Source organism: Acipenser ruthenus, chromosome 21 (genome assembly GCF_902713425.1).
Source record: "Acipenser ruthenus chromosome 21, fAciRut3.2 maternal haplotype, whole genome shotgun sequence".
Classification (NCBI taxonomy): domain Eukaryota; kingdom Metazoa; phylum Chordata; class Actinopteri; order Acipenseriformes; family Acipenseridae; genus Acipenser; species Acipenser ruthenus.
This window is the reverse complement of record NC_081209.1, coordinates 31,589,938-31,613,474: the sequence shown is the minus strand read 5'-3', so window position 1 is coordinate 31,613,474 and position 23,537 is coordinate 31,589,938. Positions and strand designations below refer to the sequence as shown.

Sequence of the window (23,537 nt, the reverse complement as noted above, 5' to 3'; positions counted from 1 at the left end):
CTCCTCCTGCTTTTGCACCTCGTTGACTACCAGCTTCCTTCTTTGAGCTGGGGCCGCCTTGTGCCATGTAGGAGGAGTTGAACTGAAACCAAGACCCCCTCTTCCATGCTGAACTTGCCCCATGATATCACCAATTCGAAGGGCAGCCTTTGCATCTTCCACAGCTTTCTTTGCCGCCCACTTTCTTCCAGTTTTCAACACAGGTGCTGCCTCCCTTACGCATTTATCGCGTGACTCTACTAATGTCATTTCCAGTCTGACCTTGGCGCACTTAAACTCCTCGGTTAGAGCAGAGACTGGTAGCTGCAGTATTCCTTTACCATAAAGTCCCACTCTGCTGAGGCAGCGTGGAACTCCCAACCATTTCCTGATGTATGAACTGATTAAAGCTTCCAGCTTCTCTACTGTTGTCAAAGAAACCTCGTACACAGTCAGTGGCCACAGCAACCTCGGCAGTAGACCAAACTGAAAGCACCAGAGTTTTAGTTTACCTGGTAGAGCGCAGCTGTCTATGCTCTTCAACCCTTCCACTGCTTGTTGTCTAACTTCTCCCACACGAACTGTGTCCTTTAGATCCCCGTCGTACCATCTCCCAAGACTCTTCACTGGCTTCTCAGACACTGTTGGTATTGCCTCACCATTAATGAAGAATGTTTTATCTACTACTTTGCCTTTAATTATAGAGATGCTCCTTGATTTAGTGGGCTTGAATTGCATTCGTGCCCATTCAATGTTATTGGTTAATTTGCCCAATAATCGATTAGTGCAGGCTACTGTTGTAGTCATGGTTGTCATGTCATCCATGTATGCTCGAATTGGTGGTAGTCGCATTCCAGAAGCCAAGCGCTCTCCTCCTACTACCCATTTTGATGCCCTAATGATTACTTCCATTGCCATGGTAAAAGCCAGTGGAGAAATGGTGCATCCTGCCATTATTCCAACCTCTAGGCATTGCCATGTAGTGCTGAATTCTGAAGTTGAAAAACTGAATTGCAAATCTCCAAAATAGGCTTTCACTAAATTTGTTATTGTCATCGGTACACTGAAAAAATCAAATGCTGCCCAAAGTAGTTCATGTGGCACTGAACCATATGCATTAGCCAAATCCAGGAATGTCACATGGAGCTCCTTCCTCTCCTTTTTAGCTGATTGAATTTGTTGCCAGATCACATTGATGTGTTCTAAGCAACCTGGGAAACCTGGAATGCCCGCTTTTTGTATTGAAGTGTCAATGAAGCAGTTCTTTAATAGGTAAGCTGACAATCTCTGAGCAATAATGCTGAAGAAAATCTTGCCTTCTACGTTTAATAGGGAAATGGGACGAAACTGACTGATGCTTGTAGAATCTTTTTCTTTAGGTATAAAGACTCCACCTGCTCGGCGCCATGCTCTTGGTACAACCTGTTTTTCCCATGCCACTTTCATCAATTTCCACAGAATTCGTAGAACTCCTGAAGCACTCTTGTACACTCTGTACGGAACTCCATTAGGCCCTGGAGATGATGAAGCCCTTGCTTTTTTCACAGCTTGCTCTATTTCTTTCCACTTAATAATATTTAAAGTAAGTAACGCGTGCAGTTTTACATTTCCATTGCAGAACCTCGTTCTCTCGTTGACACGTCCGGCTCTTGCGTAAACACAGCCGCAGAGAAGGTGTGAAACAGTGACGCGCCTGCAGCACTGGACTGACTCAGTGAAAATACTGCCCTACAGATAGATAGGTCATGGATCGGCACGTACGGGTCTATTATTGTGCAAAGGTAAATAACAAACACTAAATAACTGCTCATCAGGAGCTGTGATTGTCTTTACTCAACACATTTCCCATTTACACAAACACACATTCTATCAATCAGTCTCTTTCCTACAAACATTCCCTCTGTCTATCCATAGAGCCATTGCTCACGGTTTACCATTATCTTCAGGACATGAATTCATACTGTAGGCTGTTATGATTGTTTCATTAATATTAATAAGACACACTGTAGCTGTAATATTCTTATTGATTTATTTGGCAGACGTCTTTATCCAAGGGGATTACAAGTGTTACAGGGCAGGATAGGGTTCCAATGTTTCTCCGTGTGTTCTGGAAGAGATGCTCATTCTGTAGCTCTGGCATTGAAGCCTGATTCACTGTTAGACACCCTCCCTGCTGTTTAACCCATGGGTGACAATCTAATTTCCTATTTGACACAATCACGTTGCTTCCTAATGCTCCTTTTCTACTCTGTCTGAACTTCCACTCTTTACAACAGTCAAGACGTTACTCACAATCAATGACAACATATTTCAAATCTTTCAGAGTACACACTAGCGTAACTAGCCTGCCTGCATGCTCTAGCTGTTTGTTGATCAACATCATTATTGCAGAGAAGTGTGTTTCCACATTTTAAAAATGGTAATGAATGTGGATTGAATCCCATCTCTCACAGCTATGAATATATCCTGCTCCAGCTAAACCTCACACTTTGATTCTGGGAAACTCACTTCAGGGACCCCCTGCCTTCCCCATGCTCTCTCCTCTGCTGCTTTGATGTCCTGATCCGGGCTGTGAAGGTGTAACTTGGCACCTCTCAATCCATGATAAATTGAGGAGCTGCACAGCGTCCCTCAGCATATCCACCAGCATTGCCAGTAACAGAGACACTATAGCCATGGACTCCACTGCCTCTCAGCTCCTGCTCCAGAACCACAGGACAGTCCTGGTCTACAATGCTCTGCTTGAGCAAGCCTGCAGCAGGTCAGACTCTGGCTACTACAGCAGCAGCGGCAGCCTCTCACCGGCCTCTTCCATCGACTCCTGCTGCCTTTCTCCTCCGTCTCTACAGTGTGGGGCGAGGCAGGAAGCCTATGACTGTGACACTCACTTTGGCAGCCAGGTTTACCCACAACAGAGCCTCCTTCCCCTGGTTCAGACCAAGAGAAGGTCCAGGTCCAAGTACCCTGGGAAGAAGCGGCAGAGCGCCAGCGACAGAGAGAAGCTGAGGATGAGGGACCTGACCAAAGCTCTTCACCACCTGAGAACCTACCTGCCCCCTTCCGTGGCTCCAGCAGGACAGACCCTGACCAAAAACGAGACCCTTCGCCTGACCATCCGCTACATCTCCAACCTGTCCGAGCAGCTGGGGCTGAGCGAGGAGATCCCGTCCCAGAGAAGAGGGGCTGACAGATCCGAGGGACCCCAGGATGACATCCAGCTCCAAGACTGCTGGCATTCAAACCAGCCCCAGCAGCCTGATGGCAATGTGAGCATGGAACCTGCAATGCCATATCCTCTGCCTGCACTTACAATGCAGCCATGGGAGGTATGTCAATACTAGCATAGCATGATTCCAAACTGTTATTGTTATATGTTTTAATTCTATGTTGGAAGGCAAGGCCAGTTTTCCTAAAGCATGCTGTCTGTAATTATGGATGAATATGAGTTCATCTAGGATCATGCATATCTGAGTCCTGAATGATTATTCAGATTTTCTTTTCTTTCTGTCTTTGCAGAGTTACAACAGCAACAGCTGCCTCTTCACAGAAAGCGTTCCAGTGGAGTGCTGGGCTCCACAGCAGCAGTTTCATTCCGGACGGTGCTGAGAACAAACTGTACATTATAAATATATAAAGAAGAGAAACGACACTTGAATCAATCTTAACAATATTACTCTTCTCTAATTTATTCTTGTCATGTTTTTTGTTATTGCTGTGAATTATTTATTTATTGTATTGCTCACTTATTGTATATTTGTAAATAAGATACATATGTTTTTATATTGATGATACAGATAAATAAAGGACTTAAAACATTCAATGTATTTATTGTCTGCATCGCAAACAGCAGTGGAAATTGAAAAGACGATTCAAATTGAAATCACAATTCAAATTGAAATCACAATTCAAATTGAAAAGGCCAAAGAAAACATGTTCATAGTTGAGCTGCCAGCATCTTAAAGCTGCATTGTCTCGTAAGGAAGTTCACTGCCACAGTAAAGCACCACTGCCCCAGAGCCACCCTGACACATTAATACACAGACACAGGATCTATGGGTGGAGCTGCCGTTTGTCTCTGGCAATGCATTCCTTAGGGTGTGTCTCTGCGCTCTATATTAGCAATACTCACGTGTTTGACAGCCCAGTTCGTTTACATTCTCCAAAAGTAGTTTTTGCTTTGAGCTTCAGAAACACAGCCATGGTCCCTTGCTTACTGCTCACCTTCTTGTTAATTACAGACTTGACTGCGCTTGCACTGTCCTCGTCTGCGTTGGTCTGCTGTTCATGGCGTTCATGCGCCATTAACAATGTCAAGACTGCGCAGTACTAATGCATCCGCATTACCTGCAGAGCACTGGTGGAGTCAGCGTCACCGTACACAGAGATATTCACTTACCCGGGATGTAACTGATATTCACCATTACGTTATGAGTCATAAGACGTTTGTACGTTGGAAAGATTCAACGTGACGTCTCTGTCAATGTCACAGATATTTCTATCGGTTATGTGCAAGAGCCCTTATCTATACGCAGTCCCCTTCGGACAGCTCTTTGTTAATGTGAAAAACAACGGCAGTGTAACCTCACTGTATTATTGCATTAAACAGGACAGACAGTGAAAGTGCGTTTAAACGGTGACTGCAATTGAGTTGGCCTGAAGTCTTGTAGCTGTGTTCTGTTTCAGAGGAAGCTAGCCGAAGCTCTTGTCTACTTGACATAATGACCCTTACGATTGAGATAGTGTATGACGTACGAGTGTTTTTGAAGATGTATAACGTACGAGTGCTTTTGAAGATGTATGACGTGCGAGTGTTTTTGAAGATGTATGACGTACGAGTGTTTTTGAAGATGTATGACGTACGAGTGTTTTTGAAGATGTATGACGTGCGAGTGTTTTTGAAGATGTATGACGTATGAGTGTTTTTGAAGTTCTAGGTGAATATGTGGTTATTGCAGCGGAATGTCACTTGCAGAGCAGAATGTGGTGTCTCTCGACTTTCCTTCTAAAATGTAGACTCCATTTTAATTGAACTGGAGCTTTCTGATCCTTTGATGGCACTGCAGCCCCCCCCCCCCCCCCCCCCCCCCCCCCCCCACTCACATACCGATTTAAAATGTGTCGAGTTTACTTAGGAAAGCCTGATTAGGGTTAAAACACACCCAGTCATCATTACAGGTATGTGCCAATTGAAAACGTCATGTGACTTCTAAAGACTTCACGCAAACAAACCTCCCGAGGGGTGGAAAGGAAGACGGGGAAGAACCCCAGGTAACTGACACTTACAGCCCTTTGATTTCCTGCTTTAGCAAACAAATGAAGCCCATTAGCTCAGCAAACGCACTCCATAGATATGCAGTCAGACTGGGCTAACTTTACACAGAGCTGGGTCATCGCTAATTATCGAATATTATCTCACTGCCTCCCTAATTCCAGTACAGTACAACAAACATAATGTATTTCACATCTTTAGTGATATTTGATTTTAAATCGACTAAAAACAGCACTCTGAAAAACATCTAGATATGTCTGCTTGTACATGCTGTTGTGAATTATATATATATATATATATATATATATATATATATATATATATATATATATATATAAGGTATAGTTTCATAGTTAGATTGAATACATATCGAATTGATTGATTGTCAGAGCGAGAGATATAGCGGAGATGGATGCTGTCAGACACACGAGAAGGCTTTCAGAGCCTAGCGTGCAACTAAGGAGAAAAACGGTTACATCTCCCCGGTGCAGCGACGCCTCTCCCCCGACATTAGCGATCTCCCCGCGGTGCAGCGACGCCCTCTCCCCCGACATAAGCGATCGCCCCTCGGTGCAGCGACGCTCTTTCCTCCGACATTAGTGCTCATGTCTGAGAGTGAAATATCACGAGCCTACAGCGCGTTCCTTCAGACACAGCTGAACAGTCCGGCCAGTCTCTCTGCACACAAGTCAGTGTCTTCACATTTAAACGTGTTGCTTGCCAACAAGGTCACTCGTGAAAAGGGCATTTTTTAATTATTATGGTTGTTGTGAAAATACACATTAACAGGCTTTAGTGCGCCAATAGTAATTTAATACGAAGTTCCTTTTTCAGACTGAAGTTCATGTATCCAGGACAGTCGAGAACAGATTTGACAGACCACTTGAATTCATAGAGGCATAAGCAATGCAATCGTACCTGTAAACAGTGCTGTCCTTCAGCGTTATCTGTGTAATTCTTTTATCTCTTGTGCAGATATTTAACGAGCATGAATTGCGTTTTATCTTTTCACAAGGCCAGTTACTTCTATCTGATATTATATCACAAGGCAATTTCGATGTCATTCACATGTTAATTGAAGGCAATCTGTTCAATAAACTGTAGCACAATAAACAATAATATACAATAAACTGTAGTTAAAAATGTATATACAAGTTACAAAATAGTGTAATAAACTGATATTTCCAACTGGACGTTGTTCAGTGCCAGTATAGTATATACTGTGTTCAGGGTTTAACTGCTCTGTGTTTAAAAGCAGCCGTGTCTGGACACTGCAAGCTCTTTTAAAAGTTGAACTGTGATGATGATGTTGCTTTGGCTGTTGAGAGGGAGTGGCTCAGCTCTCCCACATCTGGATATGTTTTTTACTATATTTGCAGTATTTTTAACAGTGTCAGCCAGTTTAACACTACAGTACTCAAACCGTTTAAATAACAGACACTCCCAGAAGGTTATGAAAACATTTCCCTGAAATCTGCAGGAGGTCTCCGTCCCTGCAAACTTCAATACAGCTGTTATTAATACAATCAGACTGAGCTTCAGACTGCTTGAGCTACACAGAGCTAGGCTGACTCAAAATAACACACAGGAGGCACATTAGGGCTGTTTTCAGTTGCATAACCAGGGGGAGACCTACAATGCTAAATTGTGTGAATCTGCAGTAATTACCTGTACAGTACAGGACTCCCTGAACACACTTTACCTGTACAGTACAGGACTCTCTGAACACACATTACCTGTACAGTACAGGACTCTCTGAACACACATTACCTGTACAGTACAGGACTCTCTGAACACACATTACCTGTACAGTACAGGACTCTCTGAACACACATTACCTGTACAGTACAGGACTCTCTGAACACACATTACCTGTACAGTACAGGACTCTCTGAAAACACATTACCTGTACAGCACAGGACTCTCTGAACACACATTACCTGTACAGTACAGGACTCTCTGAACACACATTACCTGTACAGTACAGGACTCTCTGAACACACATTACCTGTACAGTACAGGACTCTCTGAACACACATTACCTGTACAGTACAGGACTCTCTGAACACACATTACCTGTACAGTACAGGACTCTCTGAAAACACATTACCTGTACAGTACAGGACTCTCTGAACACACATTACCTGTACAGTACAGGACTCTCTGAACACACGTTACCTGTACAGTACAGGACTCTCTGAACACACATTACCTGTACAGTACAGGACTCTCTGAACACACATTACCTGTACAGTACAGGACTCTCTGAACACACATTACCTCACAGCGGTTTAAATGTTTATTATGTGCATTATTGAAGATTCAGTGCAAAACATCTTTCACACATTGTTTAGTTTACAAAATACAAATATAATCAACATGTACTTTAAAAGAACAATCCTAATAATCCTGTTGACTCTAAATTCGTATTCATTTTTTACAAATTTAAACCTGTTATAAAAAGTCATGTGGCAAAAGCCCCACATTTCTAGAGCATTTTTCTGTTCTATTTACATCTATAAACAGTAGGATCAGTAGGAATTTGGGAAGATGAAGAGCGGGGAGCCCAGCAGCAGCCCTGTGAGGGGGAGGCTTCCAGGCTGTCTGTGGGGAAGCTTGGAGTGGGTAACAGAGAGGAGATTGAGCCTGATGCATTTCTCAGCAAATGTTAGGATAATATTTCACAGATTAATAAAGACCATCTCCCTCTCTCTTTCTTTCTTTCCTTCTCTCTCTGTCATTCTTCCTCACTTATAAAAGGTTACTGCAGTAAATCCATTGCAAAGTCAGCGAAAGTATGGAAAAGCATGGGTAAATCACGGGGAACTGTTGTGAAGCACAGTAAATACTTAGTGAAAGCATGGGAAGAGTGCAGTAAACTGCACGATTACAGGGTAAACTTTCTCTTTAATCTCCCTCTCTCTCTCTCCTCTATCTCTCTCTCTCCCCTCTATCTCCTCTATCTCTCTCTCCCCTCTATCTCTCTCTCTCTCCCCTCTATCTCTCTCTCTCTCCCTCTCTCCCCTCTATCTCTCTCTCTCCTCTCTCTCCCTCTCTCCCCTCTATCTCTCTCTACCTCTCTCCCCTCTATCTCTCTCTCTCCCCTCTATCTCTCTCTCTCCTCTCTCTCCCTCTCTCCCCTCTATCTCTCTCTCTCCCTCTCTCCCCTCTATCTCTCTCTCCCCTCTATCTCTCTCTCTCCCTCTCTCCCCTCTATCTCTCTCTCTCCCTCTCTCCCCTCTATCTCTCTCTCTCCCTCTCTCCCCTCTATCTCTCTCTCTCCCCTCTCTCCCCTCTATCTCTCTCTCTCCCTCCCCCTCCCTCTTTATTATTATTATTATTAGTTTATTTAGCAGACGCCTTTATCCAAGGCGACTTACAGAGACTAGGGTGTGTGAACTATGCATCAGCTGCAGAGTCACTTACAACAACGTCTCACCCAAAAGACGGAGCACAAGGAGGTTAAGTGACTTGCTCAGGGTCACACAATGAGTCAGTGGCTGAGGTGGGATTTGAACCGGGGACCTCCTGATTACAAGCCCTTTTCTTTAGCCACTGGACCACACAGCCTCCCTCTCCCTCTCCCTCCCTCCCTCCCTCCCCCCTTTCCCTCTCCCTCCCCCTCTCCCTCTCTCTCTAAAGCGATTCCCTCTTAAACCAGTCCAGCACCGAGGCTTTGTTTTCACTCAGCCACTTGATGTTGGCCCGGGTCCTCTCTAAAGCCTGTTCCAGTGCCCGCGTGCCCGAGCCAAACCCGACCTCGGCGTTATCCTTCTGGAACTGCTCCAGCTGTTTGGGAACACAGAGGGAAGGGGAGAGGTGAGCAGCATGACCAGGACCCTGGACCCCGAACTGTCACTTCATTACACAGCAATTAGAGCTCATCATTGCCATAAATAAATGATTCTATTTTAAGGTTAGAGACTGTCTGGCTGATGTCTGGCTAACAATGACTCTATCTGCCCTGTTTCAGTGGGTGCAAACCCTGACTCCACCACCGAGTGGCAGCAGAGCACAGCTTTGAGTCTGCAGGGTGAGGGGACAGCAGGGTTTAAGGGGTGAGCAGTACAGTGTACAATCCGGACAGGGTCTGAATCAGGTATTGTAACCATACCCGATACCACACGGGTCCCTTTGTCATAAGTGCACTTCTTATGATTTCCTATTAGCACTTACCTGTTTGAGCTCAAACTCTGAGGAGAACCTCTGCGTCACTCCGTTTATGAGACTTGAAAAGGAGAAGGAGCCTCCGCCATACCTGAGGCAAGATAGAACGTATTGAAAATCATCACCATCCTCGAATCACATGAACCCTTCTCACTTGTTTTTGACATTTTTCACACCGTGGTGCAGCGTTTACACAGCAGGGATGGAAACAAGACTCCCACTGCACAGAAGTTTGTTCCAGTCCTGGTTTTACTAGGAGTTTAATAGGACACATCTGAGCTTGTTACATATACACAATGCAGCTAATCAAGCTCACAGTAAAACCTGGAATGGGTGAAACTGCTATGCAATGGGAGTCTTATTTCCAACCCTGCATTGTAAAAACAAGTTTAGATGGCTGAACTACGCAGCATACTAACAGAGGGAGCAGTAAAGACAAAGCCATACTCACTGGTTGAAGATAGTGTTCCACTGAGATCGAATAAAGTCCCAGGCCAGTGACTGGCCCACGACGTTGCCGGCAATATAGACAATAGTTGAAGTGGCATCCTGCTTCCTGATTTTGTCTGCTTGCAGGGAATATTCAAGATACCTAGAGCAGGGGGAACAAGCAGCAAAGAAAAAGGACAGTTTGTTGCATTGGCCAGGAAGATGTGTACCTCATATATGTCTGCTGTTTTGGAGAGGCTTTTTGTTTTTCAAAAGGCTTTTACAGCAGGTAGACCCTTTTTTCTTCTCAAAGCTAAGCGTGCCTAACTCGGTATTAACGGTATTAAGCCACCTGTGCTTGTGCTAAAGGACTCTGCCTCGACACTCAGCGCTGCATTTGTGATGCTGTAATGAGCACGAGCCTGCCCCTCCTGGGCTGCTTGCTGGACCCGTCTCAAGTCTGTCTCACCTGTTCAAGATCCAGGGTTGAGTAGCGCAGGACAGGGCTGATCTCAGCTTGTCAGCCTCGGTAGCGATTGTGGCGTTCTTGAACATCTCCCAGCCGAAGTCCCACTCGGCTGCCCCTCCTGTGGAGATGGCACTGCAGTAGATGCTGGTTCTCAGGTTCGGCTCGATCCTGGTAGTGTTAGAACAATACAGAACATTATCTTGTATCTAGATCAGGGCTTCTGTTTTATGAAGGATCTAAATAGCAGACGCTGCATTTATTGTATTGCATGTGTTGATGTTATTGAGGAGTAAGCTGTGCATTTGAAATGAATATGAAAGCTATGTTCAGTGTGTACAGGTTGGCTGTGCATTTGAAATGAATATGAAAGCTATGTTCAGTGTGTACAGGTTGGCTGTGCATTTGAAATGAATATGAAAGCTATGTTCAGTGTGTACGGGTTGACTGTGCATTTGAAATGAATATGAAAGCTATGTTCAGTGTGTACAGGTTGGCTGTGCATTTGAAATGAATATGAAAGTTACGTTCAGTGTGTACAGGTTGGCTGTGCATTTGAAATGAATATGAAAGTTACGTTCAGTGTGTACGGGTTGGCTGTGCATTTGAAATGAATATGAAAGCTATGTTCAGTGCGTACGGGTTGACGCTGGGGTTGTCCATCCATTCCTGGTACAGACTGGAGGCCAGCTCTTGACACTTCTTCACACCGTTCTTGCAGGCAACACTTACAGCATTGATCTGGTTGTACCTGAATACATGCAGACAGAGCAGTGGTTATCCCTGGCTCCACAACCACAGGGCTTTACATCACCGTCATCATAATATATCAAAGATAGGATACCCAGCCAGTGTTGGGATTTTAGTTTGAACATACTCTAGCAAAAATATTTCAAATTGAGAAATAAAAGGTGTAACTTCAATCTGGACCTTGCGTGGCTAGATCTCCTCTATCAACTCTTTCTAACAGAGTTTTTAACCAGAGAAGTACACAAGCAAAAGACATGGCTTACTGTTGAGTGTGTCCAGGAGGTAGCGCTGTCCAGTTGGAAGTGAGGTTTTCATAATAGTCAAACAGAGGGGTCACTTGCTTCCTGAGGTAGGCCTAAACAGGAGAGGGTTGGATTGGAATGGAAATGATGTGATATCTTTCTGTGTTCTGGTTTTGGACGGGACATCATGTGTCTCTTTCCTTTACCCCTTGCCTCTAGATTGGACCATTTCTATCGCAATGCATACATACACAGATTAACCTTACAATAACAAAACAGCTGCTTTGTGATGGTGACTCACCTGCATGGGCCCATTCACTTCAGTGCGATCGAACATGAGGGAGAAGTACCCCAGATTGTCTATAGCCGACTCCCAAGGCATGTACTCCCTGTCTTTGGAGAGGTACTTGGTGGTGTCCAGAGCCAGTGTGGTCGGGATATACCCTGCCCTTTAACAATGAGAAGAAAGACAACCCGTTGTGATTTTGTTTCACCCTTATCACTGCATGTATCCGTGATGATTCCAATGACTAGATGAAGATACACCACAGTATAAATTAGTTTCGGCGATTGGGAATCACAGGCCAGTCGATCTCACTGTGCAGGTGGCCCCGGTTACCATGAATCCATGAAGACCCACCTGGCCAGATTGAAGGCGTCATCAATCAGCTGGGCTCTGTTAATGACAGGGATCACCTGAAGACAGAACAAGCAGGGAAATGCTCAGGTTACCACGGATGCCAACCACTGCAGCTCTGTGGTGTATAACTCGGTTAAACGGAAGGTTGTACAGTTCTACTAAAGCCTACTCTCTGGGGTAGATACAGAGATCGAGGTTATTTTAGCTGGGTGATTCTGACTTGCTATGTCGTGTACTCTTGTGTTGCAAATGTATGGAAAGTGGAATTTGCCTGTGTGGTAGTGAAAGGGTTAAATGGGGAGTTATAGGTGCAATCTGGGAGCTGTAGGCACTAAGGGCTTGAGAGTTGTAGTTCTCGCGCTCTAAAAATGGCTGCCTGCAGAGTTTATTTTACAGTGAGAGAGTACAGGGGAGAACTCTTCTATTTAAAATATCCTCCTCTGTCACTGTTTATTTTACAGTGAGAGAGTACAGGGGAGAACTCTTCTATTCAAAATATCCACCTCTGTCACTGTTTATTTTACAGTGTGAGAGTACAGGGGAGACCCACAGGCTCCACTAATAATACTGCACTGTACATTTTATTCTCTGCAGGTTAGTTTTTTATTGTATGTGTTAAGATGCAGTTTAAAGTTATTTGTTGAGTATTGCTGATTTAATGGGTTTTGTAAAAGATGTTTCTGTTGTATTTATTTGCAAAGAGGATTATGTGAATGAAGCTTCTTTTTTTGAGCACTGAACTCCCACATTTGCAATGAAAAGCCATATTAAACGCACTCACAGTATAACCACTTTCCATCTGCTGAAGAAGCTTGTTCCAGTTCTCTCTGTCGTAGTTAACCCTAAAATATCCAGTGCAGTTGATGTTGGCCAGCAACCAGTCAGTCCCAGTGATCTTCATGTTGTCATTAGTGCCTGTTTAAAAAAGAAATCATATTAATAACCTCAGAACACACATGCACCGGCACCATGCACTTCATGGAAGAAGATCGCAGAACATTCACATTGAAGGCCTTGACTTTTTAAAAAGGAAACTGAAGTCATTTCAAATTACGATAGGAGATTAGTTACCAGACACTTTGTGTGGTAAGACCACAGACAGAAACATAGATGGCAGAGCGGTAAATACAAGCAAACAAAGTGTCCATACCTGTTGTTTGGTCCAGCCAGTACTGAGGTTGTGCATTTTCCAACTTCGTCCAGCTAATTGGGACATACCAGATGTAGCTGTGAGATAGGAAGACCACGGCTGAGTAAATTACTTGAATAGTACAATACCTTTCCATTGGGAATACTGGAATAAAATGCATGGAATAGCCTACCAGGTGTAGTAGCGGGATCTAAAACACTGGGAACATTTTAAAAAAGACTAGATTCTGCGCTTTTAAATGAGTCGTGAATGGCACAGACAACTTACTTGAATGGTGAGGTCCTGTTGACGACCGAATCGGGGTCCACAAGAAAGTGTTTCTGGGTGACTTGACCGGTCATGGTGTTGATGGTTACAACAGGGAACCCCATCTGAAGTGTCCATCTGTTCATGATGTCCTCCACTTTGTGTGGCAGAGACACCCCCGAACTGTCCACTGCCTTGTAATGATGAACACGAGAAAGAGTTCAGTCAGGTCCACTGTATCACAGTAACGGGACGTTAATAACGGGTTTGGTTTTACGTACTTTTATCACAAGTCTAAAATACAGAACTATCCTTGCATCCAGTCCTGTATTTCCACTTATCTGCCTCAAGTTTGTATTTTTATTTTCTGAATAAGGCTGATAATAAGGTTGCGAAAGGTAAGATCATTCAGAATGAAGAAGGTGGACTTTGAGGGGACCCTGTATGAAAACTTACCCTCTGCAGGTGATCCCATAAGTCCTGGTACACTGTGTTGTTATACTGGAACTCATTCAGGTACGTCTGAAATGAGAAATTGTTTTTGTTGTTTAGAAATGGTTCCCTCTCTCACACATATCTACACACATGTATATGTTGGCTGGGCCGCATGCATCACAGCGAGTTTGTAAGAACAAGGACAACGGTTTAAGAATCTGCAGCATGGGCAGGGTGGGCTGCAGTAACACAAAGCACTGTCATTGCTTCAGTTTCTATAAAGTGAATGCTGTTGTCTGGGCTATGATACAAGCGAGTCGACTTACTCGAAGTCCTTTAACAAAGACATCTTCTGTTAGGAATACAGATAGCATCCTCAACACTGAAGCTCCCTGAGAAAGAAAAAAAGGAAATTAGATTGAGCTGGTTGTGCCTCTCCTTCCAAATGGAAGGAAACCTTTGATTTGTCCAAATTAAACATTCAGTACATGGAGCATCATTGGGTGCCCTGGAGGTCGATTGTTGGGCTCTGTCTCTTGAAATCACTGACTGTTCTGAAAGAGCGTCCCATGCTGTACCTTGCTGTAGGAGATGGCATCGAAAAGCTCACTGATCTCCGCAGGGGTGTTGATCTCATCCTCCTTGGAGCTCAGAGGGTGAGAGGAAGCGAGGGCGTCCACTGCAAACACCCTGTGCACGTCATTGAGCACCATCAGGTCTTTCTGAAAGCAAAACAAGAGGAAAGGATCATGTGCCTCTGCGAGCAAGGAGGTTTGGAGAACACTGAGAAGAAAACCGTGCCCCGATCCACAGTGGTATCGTTGCAGATCAGGCCGCTTGCAAATCCATTAAATCAATATTCTAATAAAAATCGGCAGAGGAATAAATAACGTACAATGTTCCAGCTGGGCTCTGCATAATCAGCTCCAAGATATTCAACGTAGGAAGCGAACCCTTCATTCAGCCACAGATCGTTCCACCAGCGCACTGTCACCAGGTTTCCAAACCACTGGGGACGAAGAAGAAAAATGTCTGCTTTCATGCATAATATTCAGTTCAGGACTGCTGTTGGCTTCTTTAACAACAAGGAAAGAATATCAAACGGGATTTTAGTCAGAAAACCTCAATTTGTATGCAGTCTAAGTGTAGAAAGTGTAGCAAGGCTGCGTTTACCTGATGGGCCAGTTCATGAGCGATTACGGTCACGACCCTCTCCTTGTTACTGGTGGAGGAGACGTGTGGGTCGTACAGCAGAGCGGTCTCGCGGTATGTGATCAGACCCCAGTTCTCCATGGCCCCGGCATTGAAGTCTGGAAGAGCTATCTGGTCTGAAAGTTAGGAAGTGAAAACAAAGGGAAACACAAACAAGCAGCATTGTAACTTTCAGTCATGATATTCTGTGTCCTCTAGTAAAAGCATAGCAAAGTGTAATAAAGCACAGTGAACGCATGGTAAAGCACAGGAAAGCACAGGAAAGCGAGAGAGGGATGGTAAAAAATATTGAAAAACATGGCAAACCATGGTAGTCTATGGTAAATGCATAACCAAAAGCACAGGAATTTTAAAATGATTGTTAAGGCATTTTGGCCAGTACAGAACCACAACATATCGTATTACTTACACAGACAATGTGTTGCATGTTGTATGTGGCTTACCTGATTTTGGCAGGGGATATGTTGTATTGTAATAGGATTCAAAGTACTTCAGGATCGGCCCTGTAACATTCAGGGCATAGTCGCCCTGTCCCTGGGCGATGGCTTTTTGGCGAGCCCATATTCGAATCTGAAAAGCAGGCAAGATGGAACAACTATTCAGGTGCCCATTGTTTGTGTTATTAAAATACTAACTAAGAGGACTCAATAAAACCAAGCCTTATAGACTGCAATGACATTGTGGGGCCATGTCGTGACATGAAAGCATTACAGATGCTATAAACAGCAATAGACTGTTCCAGTGAATCCAAGATAACACAACTGAGATTACTGCATGGATCACAAAGGGCATGATTGGGTTGGATGGATATCAAGTAGACAGATGTTTCAACAAGGCTCTTCTTCAGTGTACACAATTATCTACATCACTTGACTTTCTTTTAGTTTTTCCTAAGAATTCAGATGTGTTTAAACGTTATGGATAACTGTTGCATGTTTTTCAGAAAGTTAAATGATGAAAAATAGTTACCAAGACGTTCCCTGACATGTTTTCTATGAACTCAAAGTCAGAGACTATAAACGCTAGCAGGTAGGTTGACATTTTTGCAGTTGGTTGAAACACAGTGATGTTCATTAACTTCCCTCCGAGAGTCTCCTGCGTCGTCACTGCAAGCAAGAAATACAGGAGGAGATATAAGCACTGCATGGGAAAAAGACACCACACCAGGTAGACATGGGATACAGCATTTCAGGGAGGGTGGATTCTGTTACTCAAGTACTTCAATTGATGATGCCAGGCCCTCACTAAACTATATGACATCAGCCAGTTACTATACACTGTGAAAGATGCCTGGGATGACCCTTACTCTGCACAGGGCTGTTAGACAGGGCCACACGATCGGGGTCGTGGATCAGGGTGATGTTGAAACGGGCTTTCATGGCTGGTTCATCGAAGCAGGGGAAAGATTTCCTTGCATCTGTGGCTTGCATCTGCGTGGTGGCGACAATTCTGTGGAAAAAAAAGAAATACAATCGATGAGAGTGATTCTTATAAATCTACTGGTCTGTAACAATAGCTAAATATATATACTGGTAAGCACAGACAGCATGTGCACAGATACAGTAAGAGTCTTTCTAAAGCAGCACAGCACAGCATTTCAAGTCCTGCATGTACCAGTGTAGTGATGTAGGGTGCATTTACTAGTTACACTTCACATCTGCTGTTGATTAGCGGGGTGCTTTAAAACCCTGCCTGGGTTATGAACCTCCCCACACAGGCACGCATCACTCCCATCGAAATGACCTGTCATTATACAGGAAGGGAGGGTTTCCTTCTGGTAGAACTAACGACATACAGCCCTCTGAGTAAAGCACACTCTATTCATGTTTGAAATACTGCACTGGATGTGCGTCTGCTTGTTAATAATATAAGTGGCCGCAGATCTGTGGGTTCAAGTCCTAGCACGATACCTATACTCCTAATATATAACCCAGAGTCTGAGTCACACATTTCGGGTGCCCACATTGAGGAGCTCAACCAAAACAGCAGCAAGGCTAAATCTGATCCTGCCCAGTCTGTCTTACCAGCATTAGAAGATGACACCTGGCAGTGTTGGCATACAAGCATAACATGAAAACATTTTAAATGGGTTAAAGCATTCGATAGATTAGAAAAGCGCTCTTACTTCTTGACTCCATCCTCCATGTATTCACTCCTATAGAAGCCAGCTAAGTCATCAGCCAGCTCTCCAACAAATTTGGTGAACAGTGAGTAGGTCTTCCCAGCTTCCAGGTTGCTATCAAGCTGGATCACCAGGAACTCAGTCTCTTTCTCCATCCAGCTAGCAGTAATGGCAGGTGGAGTAGAGCCTGCGTATCCACTCAGTTGCAGTGACTCTGTCAAGTTCAGCTTTTTGCTGTGAATCAGAATAAGGCTGGTTGCCTTCACGCACTCAAAGATGACGGTGGACTCCCCGGTGAAGATGTAAACGCTGTCTGTATTTGGAGTCAAACGAGGCCACAGCGTTACGTTATAGTCTAGTGGCTTCAAGCTGTCCGGCAGCCTGACCTTGTTCCAGGGTTCCTGGGGAGGTGAAGTGGTGCTGGAGGGTTTCGTGGGTGCCGGGTCACCAGTGGTTGCCGGGTCACCAGTGGGTGTCACACTCTCTATGTTCTTGGCTTTTTCATTGGAGTAGACCACCGCCAAGGCAATGATGGTGGCTATAGAGGCAGCTGCCAGGAGGATGCCTACAACGGCCAAGGTCTTGCTAATGTAGAACCCTTTCCCCATGTCTGAGACCAGACTCTAACAAGACTCGTGGATAACAGGCTGATCCTGGATCTGAGGGGCTATTTATCCCTCCTCTGTCGCTGTATTGCTTTGAGTTAATGGATGATGTATTAACTTGCTGAGGCTGCTGCTGGAGACAGAGAGAGGGTTGACGTTCACTTGGATCCGGCAGGGTCATCAGTTTTCACACATTCAGAACCATCCTCTTTCTCTCCAGCCTATCCTCCCAGGTGAGGTGAATGGAAAGCACAGTCCCTTTACCAAGCCCTGTTTCAGACAAAGTTTTCATTAATGATAATGATCATTTTTGTAAGTATTATTAATATTAGTGTTTGGTTATGTTTTTGAATGAGAAGAGCAGTAGGTGTCCAATTTAAGCATATATAACAGTTGCTGATGGTCAATAAAATATCTGTGAATTATTAACAAGCAGACAGTACAGCTCTGTGGGCTCATAAAAGATTAAAGAGTTGTTAATTTACCCAGAGAATCAAGAGCAACATGGCAAAGAACAGGTAATAAAGACAGCAGTAGCTTGTGAATATGTTTTCCATGAATATGCTTATAGAGATCTGCAGTATACCTACAGGTGTGCACCTGAATCTGTACACACTATGAAGATACACTGTAGAAAGCCCTAGTAAACACATGCGGTACGAATGAGTGACTTTCATTTTCCTTTTTATTCATCATGCAAATCCAAATCTGATGGAATGAACTCTGTAGTAACATTGAAGAAAAAAAGAAAAAGATAAAGACAATAGGTACAAGAAAAAAAAGAAAATAAAAAACAAGCTGGATCAAAACATATCAAACACATCGTGGAATTGCTGTGGGACACATTGGATCCACAATTAGTAAACACACGGCAGTGTGGAATATAGAAACAGTAAAGGAAACTTCAAAAGTTCATTGACAAGCACTTTGACTGAACTGATTCCGACTGACTTGCTCCAGCTGACCTGAAGGGGTCAGTTTTGGGTCAGGTTGGGTCATTTAAAGTGCGTTCTAGATATGTTCCGGTTGAAATACTGCGTTGGATCAAACCCATCTTTCATCTATTAAGAGAAACCGTGTGCAAGTTTTTCACAGCTTCAAAGTGCATGATGAGGAATAGAGCTAGCTGGGAAGTCAAAGATTACGCTACATCTGAAGCGCAGGGGGGCTTGTGGAATTGTTTACAACAATGAGATCGACTCTCTGGATTTGTTCAAGTCAGGTGGTTTGAAAGTTACTTTAATGGACATGGTGTGCTGAATAATCTTTTGACAGTCAAACAGGATAACCTGAGCCAGGTTCTGTGTACCACTGGTCAAGGGTAATCCCCTTGGCAGTCCAACCATAGCACTCAGTCTGCCAATGTGTACAGTGAAGTGTGTGGTCTGTGAGGAGCGATACAGTACCGGCACTGTGCAGAGCAAGCAGCCCTCCAGGAGGCCCGTGAAGGTTTGCAGGCACTTGTGCCAGATAACAATTCAGACAGCGCAGAACAACCCCAAGGCTAGCAGTGAGATGTGCGGTACCCAAGACTGCTGAACACATTGCTGTGGGATCATGAGGAACAGTCTTCAAAGCAAGGCTAACAGTGAGCTGTATGAAAAGTAGCTGCAAACAGACTTTTTAAATTCAAGCAAACTTGAATTCAAGTTTTTAAAGATACCCCAGTTCTAATAAGGAAAAGGAAACAATGCCCAGCTTGATATCTCTTGGTGTTCCGACTGCACTGCATCGAGGTTTATTGAGAGACTCCTGATAACAAAGTGTCTGCAATCTTATCAATACTGAACTTTGATATTGTAAAGGTGTAAAGATCAGATGAGATTAAAAAAGCAGAAATAACGCTTCATAAAACAGCACTAAACATGGCTAGCAATTCAATTAACCTGGATCTCGAACTTTAAACCCACACACCTTATTTTTGATAATGGCTGAAACTGCAATAAAATGAAACAGATAAGGACAACACACATATTTAACCATTTTATTTCCTGGAATGTGTATGTGTTGAAGTAATAGAAAGCAATAAATGGTGCCATGCATCTATTAAACTTGATAAGCTCAGATAACACTGGTGTAACACTGGCTGACTCCTGCACTCACCTGCCATCATCCAAAAAAGGGAAAATCATGAACTCGTCACAAAGTGTTCTCTGTCCTTGAAGCACCAGCATTGCTTAGCTGTGAATTTAGATGCTGTAGACTAAAACAATGTGACCATTTTATAGAAGCATACAAGCATACCTGCTTCAGGTTTCACATTTTATGTTATGTCGTTTTTTGTTTTTAAAACAGACTTGTTTCTCTAAGTTGTTTAACATGCTATTCAAACACTTCACCCAATCTTCATCTGTACACCAGAAAGGAATTCAGTGCACATATGATTGGATCAAACACTACTACCAAGTGGTAACACATGTGCCGACCACATCACTGGTTCATATCTCAAGGTCCTACTGCCCCCCCTCTCCAAATCCCACGGAAACCATGTGCGCAAAGCAGAAGCTCAGACTGGAAAAAACAACGGCAATCTGTAATATTCCTCACGCAAAGCAGCAGGGATATTTATAGCAGAGTGGAAGGGAACTGAGGTTCCTCAAAGCAGGCAGGAAGAAGAACCAATTACTGCACTGGCTCTTCTTTCCACTAATTAGGTGCAAATATTAAAAAGAGAATGAAACAAACTTTAAAATAAACAGGGCTGATGTTCAACATGTCTGCTAGCATTTCTCTTGTTAGCTTTGTATACAGTAAACCCATTTCAGGAACCTAGGATCCCCTCATTCTCAATCCAAAGGGATCAGAATAAAAAAGTGCAATGGGAACTGTTTCATCCAGGGCTGCAGAAGTGCCCAAATATGGCCAGAAATTGCCTATGGCATGGAGCCTGCTATTTAAGTTTAAGAGGGTTTTTAATGTTTTTGCTGAGTTTGAACAATGCACTGTTGTTGTAAATCACTCTGATTGCACTTAGGCTGCCACCTGTTTGTGATTTGTAATACATTTTCAAACTAAAAACAGGTGCTGTTCTTAACCTTACTGTTTACATATATATATACCCACATGTACTCATTTCCCCATCTATCAGGCAATTATGTAATTGTTTAGCAAAGCAAATGCTTTCAACAGTGCTTTGACACACAGTTTAAAGCCAAAGAAAAATACAAGCAAATAAAAAAAAAAAACAGCAAGGAATCCAAAATCAAAACCAGCATAAAATGGAAACTCTGATGGCTTCTTTAACATTTTAGAATAAATGAAACAGTAAGGCTGGGCAGCAGTGTGCCCAGACACATGACTCATCCCCAGTGAGGTTACACTCACCCATCAGGAGATGAAACCCACACATTACACACTAAACAGGAGAAGCTCAGCAGAGAGTCCCGGGCTGACAAGCTCTCAGGGTCGCTCTCAGGGTCACCGATGTCCAAGCCTAATAAACATTCTCATTGAGTCCCATTAACATACACATGGCCACCGGTTACAGCCTAAGGCTTTGTACCTCCAGCTTTGTCTTCCTCCCTACCTGAGGCTACCCTGATGACTGTCCCTGTGTCCCCCAAACTCATCATCACAGGTACCTTTTATCGGTGCTCCCAGGGGCACAGTTTGCCAGAGAAGTCCCAGAGATAAAGAGCTGCTTCCAATTCTGTGTTTAAATGTACTTGCTCCACCGGGCTTCTGCCTAACCAAACTCTGTATTGTTGCCTACTGCCTTTACTTCTGTTGTTTTATTGCCATGTAGTAATTCTGTTGTTATTGTGCTTTGAGACGCTTGTTCAAGAGACTCTCTATAAATCAAGCTCGCATTGCATTTCTTAGGAGCTGTCTAGCCAAATGGATTTGGCATCGCCCTGAATTATTTTGTTGCTCCAATATGAAGTTCTTCTGATTTTTCATTGAGCTGCTTTGAGTTTGTCTAAACAAGAATCCCAAATGCCAGGACTGAAGTTATCTTCATTCCATGTAAATCACGGGACAATGTGATCGTTCAACTCTGCTAGCCCCATCTACTCTACACCTCTGCTGACAGATCTCAATTTGAAACATCACAATATAATGACAGCATTGCTGGCTTCCAAAGCAGAGGCTCGGAGGGCTTGGTGCACTTATCAAATTGTTAACACCTGGCTCTCATGCCATTTCCTGAGCAAAGTTACTTATTTTGAGTTTCAAAGCTTTGCTTCCCTCTGAGATGCTGAAGGAAGCATATTCCAAAGCAGAGTTCACACAATGATTTTCCAATGTACTATTCCTGATTTACATGAAGGAGCTCAAACCTTGAAGTTTCAAACAGCGACGGTACTTGTAAGCATTGATTTATTAAAGATGAGAACAATTACCACGTTTACATCAAGAAAAGATTCTGTTAGACACCTTGGAAGAATTAGATTCACTAAGTGCAATTAGAAAAAAAAAATAGAAATACATTTTAGTGCAAACAAATAAAATGATAAAAAAAACTAAAAACTCACCTCACTGTGAGCGCTGTCTGAAACCAACCAAGACTCAGCTGGAATGATTCAAAGTGTACGGAACACACATGGGATGCTTGCATTCCTAAAACTGCTCTGAGACTTCATATCTGCAGGGGGAGGAAAAATCTGGAATTCCTACTCAACTAAAAACAACACAAAGATAATTCCATACTTACAAAGTTAGGAAGCAGCCGGAGAGCCAGGCAGTCTCCACAACCACATCTTCTTTAAGTAGCCCAGGCAGAACTAATGCAAAGTGTGTGCGTGAGACTGCCACTCCCCAAGGACATCAATCAGCTGCCCACAAGGAGACACAGTCACTGCTGCAATACTGCCAGTCATGCAGTCAGCATGCTGTAACACAAGCAGCTTAAACGACTTCCTTTAGAGCTGCACAGTTGTTTTATGTAGTATTTCTTTCATACCCACACCAAGTTGCTCGCTCAAAGGAAACTACTGTGTTGCACACACTGTACATTGGGGTTGGATTCTAAAGGAACCTCCAGTCAGTGGTAGAGACAGCAGTGAGTAGGAACACAGATAAACACCTTCCCAAAAACCCACCTCTGACCCATCGGAGTTCCAGGGGAGAAACGATGTATTACAGAGTCGGCTTCCTGATCAGGACGGAGCATTACTGCTTAGTCGTTGCTATTGGATCTCATCCATCTTTTAGGAAATTAGGAGTCTTTCATTCTACTGCAAGTGTGCCAGCTACAGAATTAACTCCTTCACCTCTAGTGTGCTCTCCACCAGAGACACAGAGCTACGCTCAAGTCTATTCATCAGTGGCTGATCAAAGTGTGGCAGCTTTTTATATCAGTAAAATGGGGTCCACTGAGTCTCGGTTCTTGAAAAAGGACATGTCACGGATGTTGCTAATGCTTCTGATGCCTTAGAGGAGGACAATGTGATGAACTTGGGTTGAGTGTGCTGTGTTGCGGTCTACAATAGAACTCTTGCATCAAGGGTGTGCCTGAAGATCATGAGGCACCACATGATGAGCGCAGTCAACATGGCCGGTTTATTACTCCACTAATGATGTCAACACTCTTTTGACTACATGGATGACAAGAGCCTAAAATACAAACCCACAGAATTAGTCATCGTATGTGAGCACAGTCTGAATGCAGCACATGGTATGACTGAGCGAGGAAGGGGTATTGCAGTAGAAACAAGCCCAATAGATTAAACATTTTGTGTTGGTAAAATAGAGGAGCGTTAGGTGCCATACACTGGAAACACTTTAAAAAGGCACAGTGGAGAAGATTAAAGGACATGTCCTTTCCTTTCAATAGCGCAGAATTAACAGCTGCTATTTGCAAACTGTAAAGGTCAATAAAAACA

General features: G+C 43.6%; 2 protein-coding genes across 3 annotated transcripts; one reads left to right on the top strand and one right to left on the bottom strand.

Annotated features, from left to right (window-relative positions):
* The first annotated feature begins 2,654 nt into the window (after positions 1 to 2,654).
* LOC131699171 (mesoderm posterior protein 1-like) lies at positions 2,655 to 3,379 on the top strand. Its single transcript, XM_058995600.1, has one exon. It carries the CDS (start codon positions 2,655 to 2,657, stop codon positions 3,318 to 3,320), a length of 666 nt encoding a protein of 221 aa, XP_058851583.1. The 3' UTR covers positions 3,321 to 3,379.
* A 5,493-nt stretch (positions 3,380 to 8,872) lies between these two features.
* LOC117428366 (aminopeptidase Ey-like) lies at positions 8,873 to 22,771 on the bottom strand. 2 transcript variants are annotated; one of them, XM_058995599.1, is made up of 21 exons: positions 22,367 to 22,771; positions 17,111 to 17,982; positions 16,292 to 16,434; positions 15,955 to 16,091; positions 15,429 to 15,555; positions 14,947 to 15,101; positions 14,669 to 14,782; positions 14,352 to 14,495; positions 14,100 to 14,165; positions 13,795 to 13,860; positions 13,360 to 13,532; positions 13,093 to 13,169; positions 12,724 to 12,857; positions 11,943 to 11,998; positions 11,604 to 11,751; positions 11,324 to 11,415; positions 10,951 to 11,061; positions 10,314 to 10,481; positions 9,867 to 10,007; positions 9,425 to 9,506; positions 8,873 to 9,037 (listed from the first exon to the last, which is right to left on the bottom strand). In XM_058995599.1, the coding sequence occupies exons 2-21, from the start codon at positions 17,713 to 17,715 to the stop codon at positions 8,885 to 8,887; spliced, it is 2,892 nt and encodes a 963-aa protein (XP_058851582.1). In that variant the 5' UTR covers positions 17,716 to 17,982; positions 22,367 to 22,771; the 3' UTR covers positions 8,873 to 8,884. The 2 variants fall into 2 exon arrangements, with proteins under 2 accessions (XP_058851582.1, XP_058851581.1); XM_058995598.1 differs by lacking the exon at positions 22,367 to 22,771 and adding an exon at positions 22,188 to 22,323.
* Between the last annotated feature and the right edge of the window lie 766 nt (positions 22,772 to 23,537).

Coding starts and splice junctions, on each gene's coding strand:
- LOC117428366 (XM_058995599.1), bottom strand. CDS start 17,715: ATGGGGAAAGGGTTCTACATTAGCAAGACCTTGGCCGTTGTAGGCATC. Junction 13,533..13,794: donor TATGGGATCACCTGCAGAGG/GTAAGTTTTCAT, acceptor CATCATTACAAG/GCAGTGGACAGTTCGGGGGT. Junction 12,858..13,092: donor CTGGCTGGACCAAACAACAG/GTATGGACACTT, acceptor TTTTTTAAACAG/GCACTAATGACAACATGAAG.
- LOC131699171 (XM_058995600.1), top strand. CDS start 2,655: ATGGACTCCACTGCCTCTCAGCTCCTGCTCCAGAACCACAGGACAGTC.